The following is a 27,160-nucleotide window of genomic DNA, read 5'->3' as shown; positions in this document are numbered from 1 at the left end:
TTGCAAAACTTTGAATTTACAGAAAGTCTATATATATATATATATATGTATATAGATACTTTCTATAAATTCAAAATTTTACAAATGTGTGTGTGTGTGTGTGTGTGTGTGTGTGTGTGTGTGTGTGTGTGTGTGTGTGTGTGTGTGTGTTATACTCGTTTGAGAGGCACGTAGAATGCCCACGCAAAAAAACTCGTTCCTGTGACGCAAACGCAGAAACCCAGCACTTTTAAAGAAAGAACTCTAAAGGTTGTTTTATAATTGCTCTTACCATAATTTGGTGGCCGTAGCCATAAAACCGTTACCGCAATCTGCAAAGGAGTTACTTACAATAGCCGGTACGGCCACAAAAATATAACTTTAAGTTACACAAAAAATATGGATTTATTCGAAATTGCAGTGTGTAGAAAGACAAAATAATTAAACTTTATTAATATTTCTGAACTTTATATACTGCCACCTTTTACGAATTTGACTTCATTTCCGTTAATTTATTGGCCGTAGGTAAAGATGAAGTTGAGTCAACTTTTCGGTTATGGCTAAAAACAACAGATTATTGCTAGCCATTATAAACGTTAGTACAACTTTACTATGTTCCAACTTTTACGGCACCGGCCTAAGTTAATGGTTATGGCTATTATAAACCAACTTTGACTTTAATGCTAGAACTTTAAATTACACTAAAATCACAGGCATAACAAACAACGCGTCAAACTTGACAATTCCGTGTCCGAAAACAGACTGTTGTACGGGAACACCCTTCTTCGGTCCAAGAATCAATGAATTGATATTTTTCACAGTCAGCTGTTCTCAAATCTAGCTGACACCGCCAAAAACGGACACCATATAATATACATATATGTATATATACATACACACACATGTGTGCAGATTTAATTATCTATCGAGTTAAAGAAATGCGTTTTGTACAGTAGACTCAATAGATTCCCTAATTGGTACAATTCGGTTTTCGCAGAAACCATAACTCAAAACGTTCAGTGTCTCGATTGTACACACCAATTATACTCATGAAGTTAATTATTTACCTCTTTTTCGGACGTAGGAGGTGTTCTTGGCATAAGGCCACGTCTGAATGTGACATGAAACCACTTAGTATCTGCATATACCGTAGAGATATTGTAATATGGAACTGGCGCAAGTGTATAAATGTTAATGCAGAAAAGTCGCTAATACCAACATAGGACTTTTCATATACTTGTAAATATTTTATATGATGATTCATGTTAAAGGAATAACTTCACTCTTCTGCTTTAAAAAATCGATTTTTTTTTATGGAGAACTCTTAGTGCTAAAATAATAAATTAAAGATAAGATATTACGCAATTATTTATCAACAAGTAAACTTGCAAAACTTTAAATTCGTTTATCAACGAAATAGTATTTTGAAAACTACTATTAATAGTATTTTTCGAAATACTATTTCGAGAAAAACAAATTTAAAGTTTTGCAAATAGTTCACTTGTTGATAAAAAATTTTGTAATATCTTTAATTTATTATTTTGGCACTAAAAATTCTCCATAAAAAAAAAATCAATTTTCTAAAACCGACAAGTGAAATTATTCCTTCTTAACGTGAGTTAAAGAAAAAGGTTAAATTTGTTTTTCTGGAAATAATATTTTGAAAAATACTATTTCAAAAAAATGAATTTAAAGTTTTGCAAATAGTTACCACGATAACTCGTACAATTTTAATCCGATCAACTTAAAAAGGGAGATGTTCACAACACTTTCCTTTATCAGCTGAATTACCAAATTAAAAAAGTAAAAGTTTTAACGTTCTTACTACACATTAGCAGTTGTTGCGAAGAATATCACCACATGCCTTAGTGGTCGAGACATCCGCTCTGGAAAATTGGAAGATCCCAGATTTGATCCTTATTTTTCCGCAACAAATTCTTTACAGTTTTTTTAAGGGAAAATGGTTTTTATTGGCATCATTGACACATTTAGGTGCTGTTTAGCATCATTTATTATTAAATTGACATTTCAATTTAGTAACATGACATTACTATTTCTTGTTTAACTTAAAACTGTTTTAAAACCGAAAATTTACATATTTGACTACTACATAAGTCTATATAACCGAATAACCTCTTACTCTTCTGCATATGTGAACTCGCCTTCTCAATTTCCTTCCGTCGTCCCATTCAAAATATACCATCCTTTCTCCATTAACTACTCTATCATATTTCTTCTTCCATTACCTTATCCTTACTACTCCTCTCCGTTTCTCCTTCCTTTCTATCTCTATCACCTAATTCACCTAATCTTAGGTTGAAATCTCTTCCTATTATCAACTTTCTTTCCTTTTCTTCTCCTATAAACTCATTTATCTTTTCTTCTAGATTCTTTTCCCGTTGCATACCGAAATAATTCTCACTTTTTCCCTCTCCATCCCTACTTTGGTTATCACCACCTCTTCCTCCTTCTTTATTATAGTTAGCTTGCTCCCTCGTATTTCCTCCTCCTCTTATCTATTATAAAACCTTTCGCTCTCCCTTTCTTCTTCCTTTTCACAACAAAGCCGCATACTCACTCATGTGATTCCAATAATCTATCTTTTACTTTTTCCCATCTTCTTTCTTCTATCCATGTTTTATAAAAACTCACGAAGTTAAAACTTCTCGCGTATCTTCAAATTCTTTGTCTTTGTTTCCTATTCCAGAACAAATACTTACTCTTCTTCTTTCTCACTATCTGTCTCTTTTCTCCTTTTCTCTTCTATTCTTTCTTCTTTTTCGTCCCTTGCCCACTTCTCGACTTATTCGAAATTCTTCTGACTCTCCTCTCTCCCTTCTTATCTTCCTTTTTCTCCCCCTTCCTCCCTTTCTTCTGCCTTTCTTCTCTTTTTCAATCTCCTATGACCTCCATACATCTTCTATCCTTACCTTTTCGTATTTTATTTTCATCTCTGGCTCTTTTCTTTCTATTCTTTTACCTATTTAATTATTTTTTCTTGTGTATTTCTCTGTTCCCAACTTAAATCATTTTCTAAAAATATTCTTTCTCCTTTCAGCTTAGATTTATTCATTATTATCTCTTTACTTTTCCTCACTTCCCACCTTTAATGTAATTATTGTCCCACTTTCTCTACAATTACTTGTTATATTAGGCTCCATCCCTACTTTCTTTTTAATTAAATTTTCTGCCCATTTTTTACTTCCTATCGTTTTCAAATTCTTTGGATAATCTTATACCTCTTACAATAACGTTGTTTTTCTCTTTTTTCTATTTTTTTCACCCACTTTTTTAATCTATCTATCTCTTTGTCACTTAATTTACTTTCACTACTCGCAGAATACTTGTCCTGCTACTTGTTCTACTTCTAATACTCCAAATGCTTCTCTCCTTTACTGTTTCTTCATTTTTCTCTTCCTCCTGCCTCTTTCTCTTTTCTCTAGCCAATTTCTCTAGCCTTTCCTCCAATTTTCTTTTCTTCGCACTAATTTTAACCTTTAATTTTTCTATCTCTTCACTATAAATTTTCCTGTCTTCTAATATTTTCATCTCTTCCTTAATATATCATTAACAATCATAACAGGAAAAATATATCTTTTTAGTGGCTTAGAGAAGTCCAGCACAGAGACTGACAATTCTGATATTCAGATAGAGATTGCCAAATTAAAGATGCAAGTAAGATCATTGTAATTCAAAACTGATGGTCTAAAAAAACACATGGGACAAACAAGCCTGATAATGTTGAAAATCATAAACCCGTTTCTTTTACTCCAAATGCAACATCAAAAATTAATACTGAAGAATATAATTGTAGATACAAAAACAATTGATCTTCACGCCTTTGTGGCTGCGTGAAGAATTACAATTACAATCCGTCATGTAAATGTGACGAGAAACTGTGCCGAACCCAGGTAACACTGTTACCTAAATGGATTTAAGAATCCTTCCAGAACTTAATAAATTCTCGCCTACCTCTGCCTCCACTTGCTCTGCCTTCAACTTCCTCTTATCCCTCGTCTCTATACTTTCCTAACTCTCCTTAGTAGTTATCTAATTCTCATGCTCTCTCACTCTCCGCACATTTCCGCTCGCATTTGCACCACCTAACCCAGTTCCCACAAGTAATACAATACTAAATAAACAATAAATTAAAGATATATAAATATTTTAGGAAATTTTTTTATTTTAGAAAATATATTATTCAAAACGTTCTTATCGATGAGAATGCAATTTTGATTAAATCATGCGGGACTCGCGAAAAATAACTTGGTTAGTGTGGATACGGTCGATTGCTTTTATTTGTAGTGAGATGTGATCAAAATTTAATTTAAATTCACATTTCTATTGGAAATATATATCGAGATTTTTACTGAAATTCAAAAGAACGCAATCGCAAAGGATTTAATATACTGCACGTTGAATGTATGGTTGATATTGTTCGTAGGTTTTCAAATGTGAAAGTAGGAAGAGTTTACAAAGCGATATTAAATTCCTATTTTCGGATTACGAAGTTATACAGCTTGTTATCATTTTTCATTATACATGCATTAAAAGTATCGGCAAGACATTTATATATACCAGGAACGCGTTACATTTATTCCATAAATATATTCCTGTTTACATATTATGAATTTTTCCATACCTGATTGTTATTAGTACATTATACTTTAAAATTATTTTTAACTATGTGTCGTTAATGCGATCGCGTGTGCCTTGATATAATGTAAATTCCACAACAATTAACGTAAGAATTGCCTTTGATTCATTCCACGCTGGAACATCAGTCTCTCTCTCTCTCTCTCTCTCTCTCTCTCTCTCTCTCTCTCTCTCTCTCTCTCTCTCTCTCAAACAGGAGGTATGGTATGCATTATCGGATTATCATCAATGTCTATATGGGAAAAACCTCGTTACAAACCTTCACGGTTAACGAACATGCTTATAGTATGCACTGTTCTTCGGTTGATCCAAAAATTTATTATAAGTTGAACAAAGCTTAGTAAAATTGAAAATTTTTAAATGTTAAATCTCGCAACAAAAAAATACAACATGTTTGGTATTACAGAATATATTCTTCCCGGAGAATACGTATTTTCGTGTTAGAGAAAAATAAACATTTTTGTATTAAAACATTTTATAGCGAAATATATAAATGAACGCGATTCATTTTTCGTTTAAGCTCACTTTTGACAGCGCATAATAAATTGAGATATTTCTTTTATTTTTAAGCTTTAAAAGTATTAAATGGACGTTTCTGCGTACGCTGCAAGGAGGATCATAAATCTAGGGTCAGGTTACTCGGGTTTTGAAAACGTATATTTCGACATTGTCGTTCTTTATGACGAGTCGACGTTACACAGAATTATCAATTTTGGCTATAAATATTTAAAGTTATGTAGCAAAGTATCATAATATATTAATATTGGTAATGTAATATTGGTTTATTATTATTCGCATGATACTTGAAAATTTATTAGGCTATATTAATCATGAATAAAACTGTTTAAAGGTTTTGCCAATCTAAATAATAATATATATTAACAACACACAAAAGTGCGCGCGCATACAATTTTGACAGATTACAGAACTCTATTATAAGTATTACGTTTTTTTTTCAACACAAATTTTGTTGAAACGATTTATTAGAACCTCGTGGTATTCGCGTCTTTTTGTAACGGCGAAAAAGGTATTAAATTCGTAGAAAACTGCTCTTTTTCTGCGTACGGAGAGTAGAGTGAGCCCGACGATTCCCTGACGAATGCGTAATCCGATGAACCGAGATCGATAGCTTAACCAAAGCGGCTGCTTCGATTTTGAAGATTCGATGAAAACGTAATCGCATCGAATCGACGGAGTGGAACGTCGGTGATTAAGCCAGCCGGAAGAGTTACCGGCGAGAGCGATATTTTATATGATTCATATCTACAGCCATATTGAACATTTTGATGTGAATATGGATATTATAGGAACGTGCGGAGAGATTTTCACGCTTGATTCGAGACTCGACTGGATGTACATTGTTACCGGCGCGCAGACTCGTTTTCCCCCTTCACTTGCAGATGCGACATGCATAAAGTACGAAAGGATAATACCTAACGCGGCGAGAAGATACGCGCGTTGTTTATAACGACAGAATGTGCATTTTATATGTACGAAACTGTAAATTGCACGAATAAAATTTCTTAAAGTTTTGTGCTCTGTATACGACCGAAGGTATAAACCACGCTATTATATCAGTCAGCGCGTTCTTTGCGGAATATTGTTGTCGGAAATGAATCAGTTTGACTAAAAGCGTGTAGTGGGGTCATGAGAGGTTTGTTTCAATCTTTTTAAAGCGAAAAATGTAATTGATCATGCAATCGATTCTCCCCAATAAGCAGACAATATTTTAAAATGTTATTTTTTGTTTTTTTAATAAAATTTTAGTAAAAAAAACATTAAAGAAAGATTTAAAAAAATATTGTCTGCTCATTGGGTTGTTATTGATTCATGTGAAAAAACAATATTATTAATTAGATTTAAACGTTTTAATTTTTAAATTACTGACATTTTTCAATTATCGAGTTATAAATTAAAATTTAAAATTATTTAAAAATTTAATCAATTATAAATATTACTAATTATTAAAGAAAAATATTATTACCTTCAGTTACTGCACGTATTTTCACTACTCGTCTTTCGCGTGTAATCACTATGCTTCTTCACAAAAATTGACGACATTAAGTAGAGGAAAGTATACGTTGAAAATTAACTTTTTTCCTTCCTACATTTATTTCCCCTCACTTCTCGGTATCTACAAAGGCTGCACGATTTTTGATCGCTCTGGATATGCCCTTGTGCAGTATATGAGGGTTAAAAAAATTAATTATCTCACTACGTTCACATATTTTTTTAACGTTTACAAAATTAATCTGTAATAGGATTTATGTATATAATTAAACGCAATAATATTCCTAGCTTGGCTTTGTGCAGGAGACTACCGAATTACCGATAAGTTCCCAATTCACATTAGCATCTGCAACAATGCCTTCGAGAATGTCAGATATTCTAGAGGACATCATGAATGTAGGACAATGTTACAATATTCCGTAATTAAGATAGCATTAAGATTGGATTATTTATCTTTTTGCGGGTAGAATCATTAGAACACGTAGTTTCGAACAAATTGCATCATATTCTTGTAAAAATTTATAAGGTTGGGACCAAGCAACAAATCGATCTCTTAAAATGTATCAGACCGAAAGTCGCCAATAAAAACCAAGTAATTTAACAAGCAGCGACACTTGCAATTAGCTCATATATTCCTTAACAATTGCGACATACAAACGGTTCCCTATTTTTCATAAGCATCAGATTTATCTTTTTTATTTTACATGTAATTTAGTAATTTAATTGATGTCTATCTGTTTGTCAAAACTATTTTGTCAAAATTGATGTCATATTTGACTCCTTTTAAAAACTGGTAAAAATATGATACAGACACTTCTCACTTTCTCAAACTGCTTTCGTGATTGCCATGCATGCGTTTTTACCCAATTTCGTGAAATATGTGATTACAGGTACATTCCGTGCACGTGTTCAACAGTAAAATCTGTTATTTGGCTTATATAAAAGTATTAAAAAAGGGAATGCGATTTTATTTGTATAAAAAGAACACAACACAAAATGGAAAGATTATATGAAGAATTTTATTGATAAATGCTAAAAAAAACGATCGCTCACAATTATTATCAAATATTAAATTATTCTTTTTAAATTTTCGAAGAAACTGCAAATACGTAAAAAATGTATAGGCCGAAACTTGTGGATAAAATAAGACTTTATTTTCTCATATCACTATTATTATTATTATTATTATTATTATTATTATTATTATTAGAATTTAGGAATTTAGTTGCATTGAAAGGATTACCTCCTAGGGCTGTATCCTGTAGAATTAGCTATACTAAATTATCTAATTGAATTACCAAATGTGTCAACAACACTACTGCAAATACAAAGGCATTTCCGTAGGTAGTAGTATGCGCTCACGACGAAAAAGTTAAAAGGTATATTAAACGTGCTCCATTAATATTAGTAACAGCATTGCTATTCATATTGCCATCCCTGATAGCATTCCGTACTTAAACGTTGATGCATCTTGTCAACCTCCCACGTCCTGCCGAGACAGATCACCCCTTCTATTGATTCCTATTCAAGCCGACATCGCTAGGTCGCCACGCGCGCAGTCCGCGGTATCTCGAGGCGACGAGTGCCTATGTAAGCTCTATCAATGTCGTGCGCCTGAGATTGCTTAATCTTCCCCATCAACGTCTCTATTGGTGCGATCGAGGCCGCATTGTTCTATCTCGGTTAGATAGCCCAAGCAGACCTAAACGACATTCTGTACAAAATTGTCTACGAAGACAGATTAGATCACCGAAAAGTATTCAGGATGAAAGTTAGCTTGGGATCGCTAAAGGAGAGGGGGCGTGCAAGAAGTCTGCTAAACAAGAAGCTACTGGTGCATCTGAATACAAAAGTAGCTAATTCAAACGTAGATAAAAATCTAAACGATTCAAACTCAGCCAAGATAGAATTAAATCAAATATAGGTAATATAAACATAAATTATCTCGAAAAGAAAACGCTTAAAAATATAATACGAGATTTAGGCTAAAATTTGTATCATATTTTCAAGCGTATTCTTGCCAAGATTATATATATATATAACATAAATATAAATATATTTATATTTATATTTATGTTAGCTATGTTTGATTTTCGTTCTAACTTGGCTGCATTTGAATCAACTGTATTTTGATTATCTACGTTTGAATTAGCTACTTTTGGATTCAGATGCATTAGCAACTTCCTCGCAGCTTCTTGTTTAGCAGACTTCTTGCACGTACTTCTCTCCCGTACTTCTCTCTTTAGCGATGGAATTATTAGAAAAGACAAAGTCGCTTTATTTCAAAAGTATCGATAAAACCTCATGGCGGCTATCTTAATATTTCTCAATGTATTTTATATTTTTGAACGTATTTGACATTGACAAGGAAACATTTTTAAGTGTAAATTTATGATTTTAATAACTTGTATACCTATAGGTTCATAAATAGATAAATTTAGAAAATATTAATTGCTGCTAAAAAACGATTTTAAAGTGTAAAAGTACCCCTCTTCTATAAAGCAATTGTCAGCTTCATTTGTTATATTATAAACTATTTCAGATATCAAAAAATGTTTTATGGAAAAATTTTACAATAAAATTACCTCTATTCATTCCCGTTAATATTTTTTTTTAAATAATTGTTTAAAAAAACTTTTAAATTAAAAAAAATATTAACTGGAATGAATAGAAGTAAGTTTATTATAAAACTTTTGTATGAAACATTTTTTGATATTTTGAATAGTTTTCAAGATATAACAAAAAAACAGCCAAAAATTGCTTTACATAAAAGGAGTGTTTTTACCCTTTAAAACCGTTTTTAGGCAGCTACTGATATTTTTTAAATTCATTTATCTATGTAACCTATATGTAAAAACAGTTTCATTAAAATAAAAAATTCATACTTGGCAATGTTTCCTTGTGAATAATTATAAAGAATAATGCATAAATGTGGAATAACAATTTGTTCATGTGCAATGAGTCTTTTAAAGATTTCCACCTCCAGAATAAAAAAAAAGTTCGCGAGTTCGTACTCGCATATCCCGTATATACGTTTTAAATTCGTAATCTCTAGCGGAAGTCACGAAAAATCTCTTTAGACTTAAATGACGTGTATATTGATATTGACGTGTGTATTGGATACTCGATAGTAGTAGTAATAATTATAGTTGGTTTCTGCGAAGAGATAGATGAAAATGAGCGTGCGTCACTCGACGCAGACGATATTGTGGAAAATTGATGGCAGGCAGCACTCGGGATAAACGCGAACGTGTGTACAGTGATATCAGGTTTTGCCCCACGTACACACTCACCGCCGCGATATATTTTACAAATAATAACAGCCTGCGGTTATCGCCCACTTGCATATGTGTAATATATGCAAAGTGCGATTATACGTTGATATTGGTAATATTACTAAAATCTAAACGCTTTCACGCCGCGATAATGCGAAATACCATGCATGCCGCGTCTGATGGCGCATATCCCGGATAAAAGCGCTGTCAGTTTTCTAAAGATCGCAAGACGTAATACATTACAAAATGCATAGCGACGGCGATATAACGATCGCGCGTAATCTCTCGTCACGCAAAGTCACGCGGCAATTACGGTGATCTCGTTATAAAAATGTTCATTTCCTGCAATAATCTGTAAAGTAAACGTGAAGCGTAAATACTTCACGCGACAGTGCTTCCATACGACGATCGAAGTTATACAGATATTTGAGTGATAATATGAGTTGCACGCGTTTCCAGTGGTGGCTTAACAACGGCGGATTTGGAACAACGGATTCGCGCAGTTAACGCTTCGCAAATTAGCGTTACTCCGATTGTGCCACGCTGACGTTGGTATACCGCTGAATATATTAGTAGACAATTTTTTATCATAAAGATACGAGAGGGAAATGATTAATTCTCCCGAATATTAATGACCCGGGGGCATCGTCGAATATTTATGCCCTCGTGCCGCACGATGGCGAGTAATTCACGCATATCTCGTAATTAAGTTCGATCATGTATACAAATCCCTGTAGGCAGAACGGTGTAACTACGCGCATACCCCGCAATGCTGATATAACGCACCAATAACCGGCCGCGTTGATGACGCAAGATTTTTGTCCGGAACATTTTGAGCTCCTCCTCTCTTTATCGATAATTGAACACCGCTCGTAATAATCGCAGCTGCGATGCACGCGGCGCGCGGCACGGGAATATATAATACGATGAAAGATAATGACGCATAATTTCGCTCCAGCGCGTAACGCCGACAAGCCATTCTCGCTAAAGTGTCAAATCCTCGTGTCATTTGTGAAACATAACATGACGGGAGCGTCAGCCTTCCACTCGATATAATTGAAACTGGCGGCTCTCACGGTGTTCCTTCTACGTGCGTAAAAGCCGCGGTTCAATTGAAAAATTGCCATCGGCTATTTCGCCATGTCGCGCGAAACTGCGTTATGAAATTCCGTAGCGCGGAATATACTCTTTCTGAGAGACTGACGGTAAAAATTCTCCTGTTTAATACGTCGGTATTCAAGTTGATAATCCGAAGGTTAATAACGCCGCGGTTTTCACGGTTTGTTTAGCTCCGTATTTCCTGCACGGTGGAAAGGACGGAAAATCCTAGCCCCGAACAGATGGTGCGTATATGTAAAATACCAGGTCAGAAATACATGTACGTATATAACGGAATATTTCGACGAGAGAGAGAGAGAAGCGGTCTACAATTTGGAGAAAAGAATCCTATTATATTTTGCTAATGCGTGCATGATAAATGAAAATAACGCAGAAAAGTTTATGAATAATTTTCAACGTCAATTTTGGACGCAGAGGTAAAAAAAAAAAGAAATATTGACCACTTCTTCCGATTTGCCGTCGTTTCCGGATATAAATTTGATACATTTTGTTGCAAAAATGATGCTTTCATTGCATAAGCTTCGCGAGATTTAATTACAGAGCTTAACAAATGATATTAAATTCCTATTTATATTCGCATATTTTATACGGTATACGCGCGATATTAATTAATGAAGGAAATTTGTTACTGAAAATTAATCTATTCTCGCATTTTTGTCTTTTTAACAATATCCAGCTTTTTATTCGGAATTTTCCATAAAAAAAAAGATTATTTTAATTCGAATTATTATTTAATTGAAATACAAAAACTGTATCAAGGCTATCACCAGCAGCGATTTAATCGTATTAAAACGACATTACGCACGGGCGAGCGTTAATTTAGGTTTTAGTGGGATCTTAAAGGCGATGATCCATCAGGTGATGACAAGCGAGCGTTGCGCGGTAACAGATGGCGAACATTGATGATACGTTGTAGAATTCGAAATGACTTTGAATACTTAAGTGTTCGTACACTCGTGTCGGAAGAACTATGTTTATTGGCAGCGAATCGATGTTTGCACAACCGCCAAATGAAACCTCGCTCACGAGCGTTCAGGTTTGCCCGGCAAAAACAACAGCACGGTCCACTACAGAATGTCGACGATGTGTCATGTTCTATGATACCCGCTTCCGCCGTTTCCCCGAATTCCGACATTTCACAAATACGACCGAGCAAAAAAAAGAGCACACGAAGATATTGACTCGCAGCAATGTGTACGCTAACGGAAACACGATTATTAATTGTTGGATTCGTAATAAAATATAATTGCATCCGTCGCGGCGGCGATATTTCTACGCTATTAATTCCTTCCCCGGGATAAAATCCATCTTACTGAGCTCATATTAAGACAAGGAGCGGGATGAAATATGAACGGATATGATGCTATTGTACTGCAACTTCGGGATCTCGAAAAATGATGGAGAAGTCTTGACGTTGTAATCCGCTCGTAGGTATTCTTCCCGAGTTTTGAGAAATAACGTAGGAAACTTGCGACTGCGTCTTATACCATGAAGTGAACTCATCCATTTTACTCTGATTATTTTATTAAAGTAAGAGTTGTGAAACAAAAATCGAATATGAGCATTTTTGAGAGAGAGAGAAAAGTGCGGGACTTTTACTGCCCTACATTTTTCCCCACTGGAAATACCGTCGGAATATCGTCGTGAGAGCCCGTCTTTGCAGAGTAGCCATAAATTCCGAGTCCATGTCTGCTTGAAAGTTGGCATAAAGTGCGATGCCCGACACCGGGGCGACGATAAAACTTACCCTCGTGTCCGGTAGGTTCATTCGGGTCGTTGACGAGAATGCGGATCGCGCCTCGCGTAAAAATTACAGATATATTACAGCTAGTGAGAGAAGTAAAATTTCGTCGCGGGAATATTTAATGTTGCAAGAACCACACGTATCATCCGACGTCTGCGCGAGGAACGCCATCAAAGTGCAAGTTACTTTTTCATTCCTCTAAATTTCTAAGGTGAATTTTTTTAGGGTTATATTCGAAATGTCGAAAGTTTTTCTCTTTTATTTTTTTTTTCTTTACTCCTAACTGCATATTTATATATCCAAGAAAACAATATTCGGGAAATGAAGACGAACGGAATTTTAATTAAACATCCGTCTATCCCACAAAAACAATAAATAGAAATACCGTGGATACTATCAGGTTACTATCGAGCAATTAATAATCATATTTCTGTTAGCGTACGTGTTGCTATCAATCAATAGCTTCGCGTTTTTTCCAGATTGAATTCGTGAAATGTCGAAATTCATAGGGATAGATCGATTATATAGCCCCGATAACTTTTTTAACGTATTGTTTATTACTGCTCTTCGAGAAGTAGAGTATTGATTTTTTTCTCTCGCTAAACATGTTTTTTCTAGATCACACATCACATTGATTATTTCTTTGCATAGACATGCTTCTATATCGCAATAAAGCAATATATTCTCCGCTGCGCTCCATCCGATATTCTTCGCACAATCAATCTCGCTATTGTTACACGTTATTAAATTTTTGTTACATAAACACACACATAGTTGCCGGGTGATACATGAATTTTTCTCATTCAGCGGAATAACGTTTTATATGCATGTGTATACGCACGGATTGTTTGAATTCCTAAATAAACGCCAAACAGCGCGTGATATATCCATCGAACATCCGGAATGGGTAGAACGAGAGTTTTCGAAGTGTTATTCGATTTCCTGAAAAAGCGAGGTTCCACGTCGACGAGGATATCATTCACGCTCGGTAATAGACCAATGGATTATTTCGTGAACAAACACGGACGGCGGATTTAAGTTTCAACGCCCTAGTGCTCTTTGACGATTTTCCAATAGATTTTTCATCACGAAAAATATTTTTAGTAATTAGATAGACAACGATCAATATTAATCTACACACAAACACCCACCATGTAACTGCGATTACATTTTGTAGAGATTTATTAATTAACATAAATAAAGCAATTATTTATTCATCTCTAAACGTAAAGTACATGACGATGAAATGTATTTTTATTTAAATTAATATATCTTTGAAATCGTATATTTTCTCTAAAAATATATGTCGAATATTTAATATTTTTACAACATAAAATATTCCATTACATGTTATAATTCTTACTTTTAATTATTTCATGGAAGATGAAACAGTTAATATCGATAAATCGATTATTTTCAGTAATCATAATGGCTTAAATAATTGAGTTGACTAAGATACTAAAGATTCGAAAGGTCCCAGGTTCGAACTTTGGTTGTGATGATATGTTTCACAATAAATTTTTTAGTTTTTTGAAGGGAAAAGGATTTTAATATTTAGATTCTAGTTAGCATCATGGATTATTAAATTAATTTCAATTGATCAATTTCGTTTAATTTGTGTTGTCACATTATCGGTCGCATATTTCTCTAGCTTAAATTTTTAGTTCATAACGTGAATAGCATCATCGGGACTTCATATAGGAGCAGTTTTCGGAAAAGTGAAATCTTATAACCCAAGGGAAAATCGAAAAATCTGGAGCCCATGTATTTGACCCTCGGATATTCTATAACTGCTACACTGATATATATTCCTCCCGAAGGGCGAAAACTTATGTCCCGTAAACTTCTACCCAAGAGTTATCGTCGCGCGGTATGTCGCAATGTGGCGAAGATTCGAAATTGTACAACCGCAAATAGAGCAATTTCGCATATGTGTAAAAATCTTCGCAAAACCTAAACGGAAATTTTGATTAAGTTTGCGGAATATATTTCTGCCACAAATGCAAATCGTAAACGCTTTCGTATTTTAAAAAATGTCATTATTAATAACATAATTATAGCCAGAAGAAGAAAATAAAATGTTGACATTGTATCTAAATTGCATTAAATAGAATAATAATTATTACGTTCATTATAAATTAGATTTAATACGAATGCATGATTTATATCGAAATAACAAAATTAAATGCAAACTAAATTTAAATTAAATTAATGTTTACAATAAAATATTTATAGTGCATATAACGCGAGTAAATAAAAAAAAAATTATCAATGATTAAATTTATTTTGCATTATCGATCTTTCGGTAAAGTCGTTAGAGAAATTTGCAATGCAAAAAAAAACAAACGAATAATCGTATATACGTCCACACTTTAATCTTGATTATATAATTGCATTCAAAAGTAACGCCGTTTCAAACTAGAAGACAATCTTATAACGAAGCTCTTCGAGATCCCTTGCGAGATCATAGATAGAGACCCCTTTCCTCTTGGCAACATCGTATCCCTTTGACCGAGCTCTTCTCGTTGGCCGAGTGGAATCGCGAAGACGTCCTCGTTACGGTGCAACGCCTCCGATAACTTTTATCATTGCGGCCGGGAAAGTTTTTTTTCTTTTTTTCTTTTTTTAAGAGATCACTGCAATTCTCCGTCCTCTCGTGGGCCCTTAGCCGCAGGCGGGTCGGATAAAAATTCATAGACACCCTCATAGAGATGTTATCATCACCCTCGTCGTGCCCTTCATCTCGGACGTGCGACGGAAACGAAGAATGTCATCCACTTGGCTGCTACGCCGGCCGCGTCAACGACGATGTCGATAACAACGACAACAGCGTTGACGGGGATTATATAAGACGCGTACGAAAGACTCCCTTGACGGGCGACAAGTCCCGAGCAAAAAAGAAGTTATCGCCACGCCACCGTAAACCGCGCCGTGGTGAACGCGGTGGTGCACGGGCGAGAAAAGGGATGCGCATCCTCGGCGCGTTGTAAATTTTTACGCCATCCGCGCGCACACACCAGCAGCAGCCGCGTATAACAGTCGGATGGACTCGCAAAAAGCGTTTGATAAATGATCCGTACGGCTTAGAAGGATTCAAGGTTTAATCTGCCGCAGCTACGCTGCAAAATCATCGGTTCGGTTTCGGTGCGCGGAAAAGAACCATCTTATATGCGATGTGCAAATCATAAAAAAAAAAATGATTTAGAGATATTATATACATATACATATATGTACATGTACACTTACGCCGAGAGAAATCGTTTGGTGAGACCAAAGTTTAGTTGAATAATCAATGAAGTGAATTTTGTATATAGTTACTGGTACCAAAAACTTAGTTACATTTAACGAAAATTTTTGATTCATTTTTTTTAATCACACAAAAATATATATTTAGGTAACAGCATTACCTGGTTGGTACATATGTATAATTAACAAATTGTTCAGTCAAAATTATATATTTAGTAATTATAACTATAAAATTCATTTGATCACTATTTAACTAAACTTTGGTTAATTTCACATTGTCATTGTCATACACACACAATTATACATGGAAACAAAAATTAATTCCAGTTGCAGCAGCAAAATTTTATGCGTGATAGCTAACTTTTAGTAATATACAATTAAAATTTAGCTACATATAGGTTTTTGTTGCTACAACTAATCTTTTTTCGTATATACGGATATGTATGTGTAAGAATCTGATACACGCCAATGGCTCAGTAGTTGATAGTTCGATGTTATTTTCATAATATAATTTCTGCGACCGATCAAAGGCCCTGTAAACGCGCATGCTTTAACGAGGACGGACGCACTCGCAAATTAAATTACGCCGAGATTGATGAGACGATACCTAAGCAGGACGTTCTGTAGACTCGGCCATGCGCCAATTCAACGAAGAGTTCGGTCAAAGGAAAGCTCAATTCCTTTCGCAATTCCGAGTTTAAATTTCTCTTGAGACGCTACTCCCAAGCTTTTTGCCCCGGGTATCGATGCGAAACTTGAAAACAACATCGAGGCTTTATTGCCTCAAGAAAGTGCATGCTCGTCTTTCAATGCTATCGAGGCTTGCTTTTGAGGTGAAAATCTTACGTAGCAAAAAAGGCGATATCGAGATCGATTTGGCGGAAACCGCTTCATCCCAACGTTGACTCGTAACATCCGTTGAAAAATTCATAGCGTCGGTTAACGATCAGCAACGTAGAGCGGAACATAAATAATCTGATCGAAGCTTTTTATAAAGCATCTATCAACGATTTTATTATTAAAAAAAAAAGTTATATTCACGAGCAGCGCGGAAAATGGAATTGGTCAATCTTTCAAAGAGCAAATCAAATTTATTTCCAATGTAACTGATAAATTCAAACATTTCAACGAATGCCAAATGATTTATTTATTAATATTTTTCTCCAATTTATTAATTTCAAATTAACGAATAGTTCTATTTGTTTGTTAATTACATTTCTACAAATAAATGTTTGTAATTTGGAATATAAAAATGTTTAATACTTGCGTAATATTTTCGTTTGTTTATTACCTCTTTCTACGTTCTTTCTCGTTAACGCAGCATGTTCTTTCAGACATGCTCTGTAAAGTAAAGAAAATAAAAATACACCGTCTTGTTGACTAAGGGAATGAATGACTCACATATATATTTACTTCAAATTGAAAGAATGTGTACAATGTACGTCTTAATTTCTACCGTTGCCATAATTTTCTGTTTGATAAATATATTACTTGATAAATGTTAACGATCTTTTTAAATTAAACATTCTTTTTAAATTAATTTTTCCTTAAGGATATGTTGCATCTCAAAATATTATCAAAAATTTCCAAAGTTTTTAGAGTATTCTATTACTATGTTTGAAGTATTTGTGTAAAATTTGAGTGTAATTCTCTCATTGGTTTAAAAGTTATTGATTTTTTGCTCTTCTCTCACACATACACACACATGTGAAATCGGGTTTTGTAATATCTGTTTGCATATTTAATGAAAAATATTATTACAATTTAAATTAGATATTTTACATACGTATACTAATAAAACATGTGCATATACAAAGTTTATTTGAATCCACGTACTCATTTTAAAAATTATTAACTTAAAACCGCAGCAAAATAGGATTATTTTCGCTGTCATAAATTTTTCGTTGTTTTCTTCTTTGCAGCTGATTTTAGGACCAAAATTCGAATATTTACCAAAATTTTTCGTCGTTTCAAAAAAAGAATAAAGTAAAGAAAATAAAAATACACCGTCTTGTTGACTAAGGGAATAAATGACTCATATAAACCTAAGAAGTTTACAGTTTTTAAATTTCGCTATCTTTATCTGATGTATGAAAACATTCTTAATAGAGATTGAGATAATGAATATTCTGTTTTCACTATACGGTAGTAACGGTTCCTCATTCTGACATCCTAATTAGATTATTATGACCTGCTCGTGTTCCCCCGTTTACATTTCTTCCGATACTGCTTGGCCGCGTCATTTGAAGAAGCACATTTATATATACATAGCTAATACATTGCTCGTACGAATTTACGATATATTTTAATTATTTCAGTGCCGAATTCTCATTATTGATAATTTACCTTCAGTTTTTTCTTTTAAGAAGAAAGTTATGTAAAGCGCGCCTAACTATTTTCAAACTTATCAATTACGTAAAAGCTTTATCTTTTCGGTGTCTTTTTCTTGTGTGGTCAATATTCCGCACATAGGTGCAGCAAGATACCACATAATGTACACACAAAATAATTTCTCAATAATCGCTGCTTTAAATTTCGAAATACGTATGCATTTATAACATTGAGCGTGGAAATTTCTGAAATGTAATTAAGTTAATCTGGAATCGTACGTCGCGCGGGTAAAATATGGTAACGACTCGGTCAATGTATCTTTAATTAATCGCGGTAACGTACTGGACGCTCAAACTATGGAAAATGTTCTATCGAATTACTTGAGTACTTAATAATACTAATTACTGATGTAATGCTTATTAATGCAATTAGCCACTTAATGTCCTCTTGTTTTAGCGATAAAGGGAGAGTAAATCACGTCGTAAGAAGTTTCGAAATATCCTCGCGCTTTTACGTACTCGCGGGCGTACTTGCATAAACGCGCAATGCGTATGCGTACCACGTTGCCGCAGTCGCATATGGAAAATGAAATGGAGTACGAAGTGCACCTCAATTTGCTATATAAAAAAGAAAGCAATCTTCTAAATGCAGCGCAAACGCGAGAAACAACGGAATATCTAAAACAAAAAGATTACGAAAAGTGTTAAAAGAAAGTAATCTTAATTGCGAGTTAACAACGGCGACACGTGATAAAAATATCTAAATCTCTCTTGGCGCGCGACAAATGGCGTGTAATCAGGCGTTCTTTAAACGCGTCTAACGAGATAACATACGGGAATTAACTGCTGGAATAACTCATTGTCGTATCAGCGTAAGAAGCGTGGTTTTTACGCCGGCCATTTTAAGCAGGCAGTCATTTATTCTTACTTAACCCCGTGCTCGTTAAAAGATAATCAGCATGTCGCACGTGTAATTTTATAATACATTTTCTAAATTTTATAGATCTCGACTCATTATACCTTTTATTTTTTTTCTGATATTTAAAGCGTATGTTACATTTATACATCTGATAACTGTATCGTCACGTATTATTCTAAGAACCTGATGCACAAATTATAAAAGTGGCGAATTGTAAATTGTAATTCGTTAAAGCCTAAATTTGTCGCGAAAGAGTGATATCGGGAGAAAGGAGATCTTTCAAGATATTTTATCACGTAAAAGTTCATCAAGGATTCACTGAGCGCAATATGAGCGAATACATGAATACGTGAGAGACGGATACGGATCTCTTACCGAAAAAGCTTTGAGGAAGACCAGGCACTGTATGATGCCTTCCATCGTATCCCCGGTTAAACAAAAGGTTCCATTGAGGTGTCGCCCTTTACGGCCTATCACGGAGCAGAGGTTGGCCTGTACAAAGGCATTCTGCGATCGCGTGGCCGCTGTGAGAGCTGGGTGAGAACGGGAACTCATTAGGCGCTCCAGCGAGTCCATGTCTTCTAGTTTTCGATGATCTCTCGTTTTGATCTCTCTCGGGTTATCGGCCAAAAAGGGGTCACGAGAGCGTCATGGCATCGGAGCATCGAACTTCGGAGGTGGTCGTATCGAGCATTACTCATGGCCCTCCCCTTCGTCGCATTGATGAATGTATCTCTCCTCGTGTCCTCGCGCTAAATCTTCTGGCACGAGAAATCCCACTTTGGTTGATCAGAAACACCCTCACGATCGGTCGGCAAGCGCCTTGACGTATGCATCATGAATCACATTATACAGTATAAGAAAACACATCGCAGCAATTTAATTTACGACGCTTTCACTTGACGTTGAGTCTTTTTTTTTGTTGCTAAAACGTGTAATTATAAAAACAGTGCAAATGCCATTTCTATTTCGGGAAGAAATTTCACCGATGGCAACGCACTGTGAGCATATTTTATTAAGTTAACGCTTTTGTTAAAGGTAAATTGGACCTTTGCACTTTACAGGCAACTGCGAAATATAACAGCGCTGCAGTCTAATTTCACTTGTTCACACTTGAAGCTATCAGCCCTCTGCTTTTCGAATTTCGACGCAAAACATATTTGCGTCATAATATAGTTCTACAACAACCGCGAATCTTTTTGCAAAAACTTTTCGATACGATCGTGGACGTAAAGATTGAGTTACGGGCAGTGAACATATTCAATCACGACGTGTAAACGAGGCATCGATGTTACTACTTCTCTCCTCTTCCTTAGGATGTCGACACACGATGCGCGTTACACTTTGAGGAATAATGCACCACCATTCACGACCATACCAGTTTAACTGAGGTACACAAAAGAAACTTCACTTCTTGTTTATGTGACGCGGCCCGGTGCGGTCGCATCGACAACGTTCGGCGTCTAACGCCGTTCTAAAGTCTGCATTCACAGGCACGTACTGAAGAGTTCGTCAAACGAGTTTGCTTTTCCCTCACTCTCGTGGCGAGCTATCGGTCGCGACGTTCTGAATCGATATCACTTGCCGGCTCTCTTAAAAGCCTAACGACGATCTATCTCTCTCTCTGCTTTCCATGTTACGCGATGACGGCGTGTACCGCATGCGTCGTAGAGACTAGTGTCGCTCGAGTGAATTTTGCCACTGCCGATTTCACGCGTACCAATCGAGCAATTGCATCGTCGGTACATCCGCACACATCCGCGAATATCAAACAACATTGGTAACCATTACGTCAGCGAATCGTTTCGTTGTCCGTGGGCTAAACTGCCCGGCGGATCCTACTCATCGTGTCTTATCGATTCGCAACTAGCGCGCCTTATTTCCTTGAGGAGCATTTATGAATGAAACGACACGTTTGCCGACAAGAATTGCGAATTGGTCCTCGATCGTATCACGTCTACGAATCATCACCTAAGAACTGGTCGATCCGCTGGTCTACGTTCCAGGTGGCGTAACAGCTGACAAATCATTATCGATCGCGTCGCTGCCTCGGACCTCCGTAAACATCATGAATCTCCGAGACGGGCGTCTGTTATCACTGCGTGGAACTGTAAATCCATCTCGCGCGGCTATCCATTTGCTCCGGGTCGGTCCGGCGGAATTCTACATCCGTTTGAGGTTTGGCGAAGTGGTGATCCTTTGTCCGCCGTAGTTCGCACAAAGCGGCTCGTTTCCCACACTAACAAATGTTAAACGACGACTCTATAGATAAAATTATCCGTATCGAAATCAAAGGCGCGATCTATTGCGGGCAACAGGCGCGGGGTCCTTGAATCTTGCGAGAAATCGAATATATCTTCTGCGGGGGCAGTGCCTTGGTGGTCGTTTCCGCCGGGCATTGCGTCTCTATCGCTTGCGGGGCGGTATACCGCCTGATTAAATCGCACATCTCGTAGCAGAAGAAGCAGATGCCGATAATCAAGAATGTATCCATTTCTCCGTTCAATTGCCGCAAGCTTTTTTGAGCGTCTCGATCAGTCTTGTAAAAAACGTAACACCGATCTTCCGGGAAATGCAGGGGAATCTCGAGCTCTTGTCTGGAACAGTAAATTTTCTCTCTTCTCAGTACTCCGTTTCTACTCTACTACTTCTCTCTCACGTAAGACGCCTCACGGAGTAAGCGATCACGAAGTCGTTCAATGCACTTTACGCGAACTAACGTCGCGAGCGTCGGTCGTACCGTCGGTTTAAATGCCGTCAATGACGTCGCATTTCCTTCTACGGATTATCCGCTTCGTGGCGGAGAGGCAGAGACAGAGAAAATGATGGAAAACGCAGTACGAGGCGCGAATCCTCGATACTACAACGGTTCGACCGTTCGGGATAATGTCAATCACACGATTTCATCCGAACGAGGGTCGCTCGAGACATTGGACGTTAACGCGTTCCCGCTGCCGATGACAACCAGATTGTTGATTAGGGGTTCGGGGATCGTCGTGTCAATGATCCTATAGCTACTACCGCCACCACGTCTATCGGCAAGCATCTCACTGAAAGCACCACTGTAGTCCGAGCATCCCGCGTCAGCGGAATGTTCCACGAGCTTATCCGCGAGTCTTCTCGTCGCGTCGTGCACGCTGGTCTCGCACACGAGGTCGCTGAAGCGCGCGCTTTAGACACGATAGTAGCTCGTCGCCGCGAGCGGAAGCGATCGAGAGGGAGCCACGGCGAGGTAATCACAGAAACAAAACATGGACCATGTGAGCAATCCTCGCCGGATATGTCGGCTTTGAGGTACACCGAGATACTAAGCGCTTTGGTCCCGCCGGCTATCACGGCCACTTCAACTGTACCGTTGTTCTGCCGAAAATTGGAAGATAACCACTCGACCGTCTTCGAAAGAGACAATCGCGAGAATCGCACGACAAGCTTTTCGCACCTTTCGCACCTTTATATTACGAATAAACGTTGGTCATAAGCGACGACAAGAACTGATGGGCCTACGAAGATCTACCGACTCTTCGCAGGCACACTTCGATCGGATCGAAACACGCGGTTGTCACTGCGTAACGCATATAACGTGGACGCAACTCACTAGAAGCGAGAACAGCGCAGCTACATCAGCGGGCTCGCAACGGGCCAGCGTATGACTACCAGATACTCTCGGCGTGAGGGTGCGCCTTTACAAGAGTGGGCGGGTGGAAACGAGGGATGCTGGGCGACGGCGCGGCCCGCGGCGCCACCCCCGGCCCCTTCGCGCGACGCTCTCGCAAAATCCACCAGCTCTCTCTCTCTCTCTCTCTCTCTCTCTCTCTCTCTCTCTCTCTCTCTCTCCCCTCGTCCTCCCCCTCGTGCGAACACTTGCCCCCCGCCCCTCCCCTTTCGTTTCCCCAACTACCCTTGCTCACGAGGCTCTATTCGCCGTTTCACCCCGGCCATACTACCGACCAACGCTGTACTTCGGTCTTATTCTTCGTCATCCTGCTTCTTACGCTTCTTTCGTTCCTTTCGCCGTCCCCCGAACTCACGCCCGTTCTCTATCGCGTTCTTTTATCGCATTCTTTATTTCTCGTGTCGTCTGTGTGCTCGCTACGCGCCTCCTCTTCGTCGCGTATCTTTCGCCTCGCGCCGTTGACCCGGCATAACGCCAGCGGCGATTTTTACGCCAGGCACGGTTAGGTTGGATATTCAAGCGGATGAATGCGCTCGGTCCGACCAGCGATCGTTTGCGATGTCCTTAATGCGTCTTCCGGTGTTTCTTATGAAATGCTCACAAAAGGGTGCTTTATTTCTGGTTAGCAGCAGATGGCAATAATAAACGAGAAAGTAAGTAAGTTCGCAGTAAAGAAGGAAAAAAATATTACGGAAATTATAATTATTAGAATTAACTTGAGATGAAAATGAGTTAGGTGTTAAGTTTACGACTACGGATCATTCTTTCATTCGCTAAAAGATGTTAGGCAACAGGATCGAAATTGTAATGCGAGTGAAACCTTATACATATCTAGTTTGCGAATTACACTCCTATTACGAAATAAGGTTTCGAGTTTTCGACGATCGTCTATGATTTGCGCTACTGCATCGTAGTACAATGGTTCGCTTTTATTCCGAAATCTCCATTCTGTAGCTCGGGATCGCTTATTCTCTTTTTGTTCCCTTTCCCCATTTTCTCTTATATTCTTTATTGATTTCTCTATCGCAATTCCCATAGAATTTTTTTTAAACTAACGTACTTTCCTTCTTATAGAATTTTTCTATCTTCTTTCTTTCTCGTCTTTATTACATAGAATTGTCTGACCTATTTTGACTTTTTCTACTGCTATCCAATTTAGAGAATTATTCGATGAATGAATTAACGTTTAATTTAGTTACATCTATTTGCTTTAAATTTGTTATTCGAATTATTAATTTGCACAGTCAATAATCCGTTTCTTTTCACAATGCTTTATCTTGAAAATCGTTGGTGAAACAATTATCATTAATTAAATAATAATCAAAATCACGCGTATGTATCACAGCTTCTGTTAAATCATTTTACACCATTTAAGTTTATGTCAAAGGATTCCAAATTACTAATGCTTAAATGCTGCATACTGCATATATTCTCTAAATCGGAAACAGCGGATTATTCAAATAAAAATTAAAAGCTCGATTTCGGTGCTACGCTTACAATTATATCCATCAATGATGTATATACTGATAATACATTGATTCTGGTCTCGGTGAGAGTACCTCCCTCTTAATCGGAATCAATGAAGAGCAGTGAATAGTTACTGATGATCACTGTTACAAATATAGCATTGCAAATCAGTAAGATTTCACTGATTCAAATTTAGAGTAAATCTCATAAAAATACATTACCTCTTTTCAATCAAGTGGAAACGGTTAGAACGTTCGCTTTTCGAGCTTTTGTCAAGCTTGCGTAGCAGTAGTATAAGTAAATGACCCATATATCCTTAACGAACTTTCGCGAGCGACTTGGTGCATCATGAAGGAGGAAGTTACGATGGATATCCCGCGAGATTAGGTACGCGAGGTCGACAAATTGTGAGTTTGCATTTACGGTACATACCATCGGCGCAACTGTTCGCTCCAAGTTCGAATCGCCGGTTTAATTGGCTTTAATAAAGTTCGGAGAGTCGCGCCAGAGAAGACGCGGAATTAATGGTCGCGGTCTATCACGCGAGGTGGTAAGTGGTTAAAGAACCTTCTTCCGGAAAGACATGCTCGAGAACACGTCACACCGCCAACATTCACACAAAAGAGTAATTTTGAGAGTGACCTATTATAGGGAGAAGGAGAGAACATAATTGAGAAACAATTATTTTACCACAACCATTTAGTCATTTAGCTCGCCAACTTTTCCCTCGTAATGTCTTAATCACCAAAAGATTTCTCGACATTTAAACACAAAGGAACAGTAAGTACGTTTACTCTCTCTGGATGTGTTAAAAATTACTCGGCGTTATCTAGCGAATGGTTTAATTCGTGACTCGTATTACTTTAGGTTTTTTTGTCGCTTTACGTTTACACGAGGAGAATAGCAAAAAATACATGCAATACTATTAAATAATGCGGAAATTGCTTTCGTTATATTCAGTAACGCAATTTAAAGTGAATCTTTAGGTGTGATTTATCTATAATAAAAAATTATGACGCAGTTTATTTTATTTAAAATACAATTTGAACATTTATCTGGATTTTTAAGACCTAATTACTAATTAATATCTTAATGTTGCCGTTCTTTTTAATTAGTATTACAATAAAAATTATGATAGTACTAAGCATTAAAAATGTTTAAATATTAAACTGAAATTATTATATAAACATATTTAAATGCATGACAGTAAATAGGGAGGCAATGTTAGATACACGCGACAGTATTCGAAATCAGATAATTTTGTGATATCCATTATATTATCAGTTAATTTTCTCAAGTTAAAGCTTATGTTATTGAGTTAGCAACAGAATGAGTGTGTAATTTCTTGACATACGATTCATACTTCAGAAAATGTTTTTAGTGTACGATTGTTTCTTTTGCTTTTCCAAATAAGTATATATAATTACAAATATAGCTAATTTTCTTCGTATTTCTTTAATATTATTTTCATTTATAATGTTTATGAAATTATTTAACCATTTATAATACTTGTTTTTATGTGACATTGTTTTTGTGTTTTGTAGAACTACCAAAAACGTCTTCTGACATTCAAAGTGCTCCAGGGCAATTAATATTTCATCGCTGCAACGATGTTTTCATAACCGATATTTAGTCGTTAATTCAGTCGCGTGACCTTTTTATCGCTAAAAACTGACGAACGTTGCATGAAAAAGTACCTCAAGAATTATCTAATTTGTAGTTTAAAAAAAAGTTTAAATTTGTCACTCACACAGTGTAATTAACAAGTCTTTGAACTTATTGCTCTTATTTTATGTATATTATAATTTTTACTTGAATAATAATGAAAAAAAGAAATGTTTATTATATATTGAAAACTAGGAAATAAACGTATCAAGCGTCACTATGTGCTTAAAATGGCTGTAATTGAGACACAGTTATCCTATTTCTAAAGTTAAGACTTATTCCAAAATGCAAATTTGCAGATGAAGATGGATGCGGTTAGGTGTTATATTTGTCGCGTACTGACGTCTTCTTAAATCTGATAACTATGCTAATCCGTCGTAATCATAGGTAAACTGCTGGTCAGTGCTTCCCTCACTAAGTCTATAATTGGTGTCTGTTACGAGCAGATAAGGTCACTACCGTCACGCTCGACTAACATCTTCCACTAATTGCTCCATATTTCCATCCCAATATATAGTCACCTTTCTTCCACGATATGAAATTCAGCCATGGGCGAGTGTTTAGCCGATCTTCTATTGCCTAATTACTCAAAGCCAACTAAACCTTACGTAGTTACGAACTTTATCACATTGCGCACGGTCATTTCGCAATAATGGATAATCGATTTCGCGTAGGTGAACCATTACGGTGCATGGAATAACTTTCTGTTAAAAACGTTAACTTCTGCAATTACTATATAATCGTTAATGTCTGCCATAAATTAAACACGTTTCTGCCGTACTGTCATGATGCATATTTGATTTTAGTGTAAGCTAGTCTTATGGGAACGTTCTTAGCTAGCAGACAGTCTTTTTCGCTTTATCTCGTTTTTTCCTATCAAATGCTGTTTGAGGCAGGCACGTAAAACTCGTCGCAAAATTCTTTTCTCAGGCTAGAGACGGCCCATCTGTACGAACAGCATATTGTATCCTGCGGCATGAATTCAAATTCAATTCCTCTTTCATTCGACACTGCTTCCTCCGAACCAATACGATAAAAGTTTCTTCCTCATGTCGGACATGGAGATTTGTTGAGGCG

At 36.6% G+C, this 27,160-nt stretch overlaps 1 protein-coding gene across 10 annotated transcripts in view; it reads right to left on the bottom strand.

The window, feature by feature from the left end:
- Positions 1-22,947, bottom strand: part of LOC105196478 (neurobeachin) — a 233,392-nt gene extending 210,445 nt beyond the window's left edge. For 5 of the 10 annotated variants that reach the window (XM_026135356.2, XM_039459672.1, XM_039459673.1 and 2 more), the window contains exon 1: positions 19,654-19,854. In XM_026135356.2, coding sequence (XP_025991141.1) covers positions 19,654-19,854 — 201 coding nt within the window. Of the gene's footprint in view, positions 1-19,653 lie in introns of all 10 variants that reach the window. The other 5 variants (XM_026135361.2, XM_026135358.2, XM_039459670.1 and 2 more) reach the window with 2 other exon arrangements.
- Between the last annotated feature and the right edge of the window lie 4,213 nt (positions 22,948-27,160).

The sequence above is a fragment of the Solenopsis invicta genome, chromosome 2 (assembly GCF_016802725.1).
Source record: "Solenopsis invicta isolate M01_SB chromosome 2, UNIL_Sinv_3.0, whole genome shotgun sequence".
Lineage (NCBI taxonomy): Eukaryota > Metazoa > Arthropoda > Insecta > Hymenoptera > Formicidae > Solenopsis > Solenopsis invicta.
The sequence above is the reverse complement of the archived record's forward strand: the minus strand, read 5'-3'. Positions and strand labels throughout refer to the sequence as shown.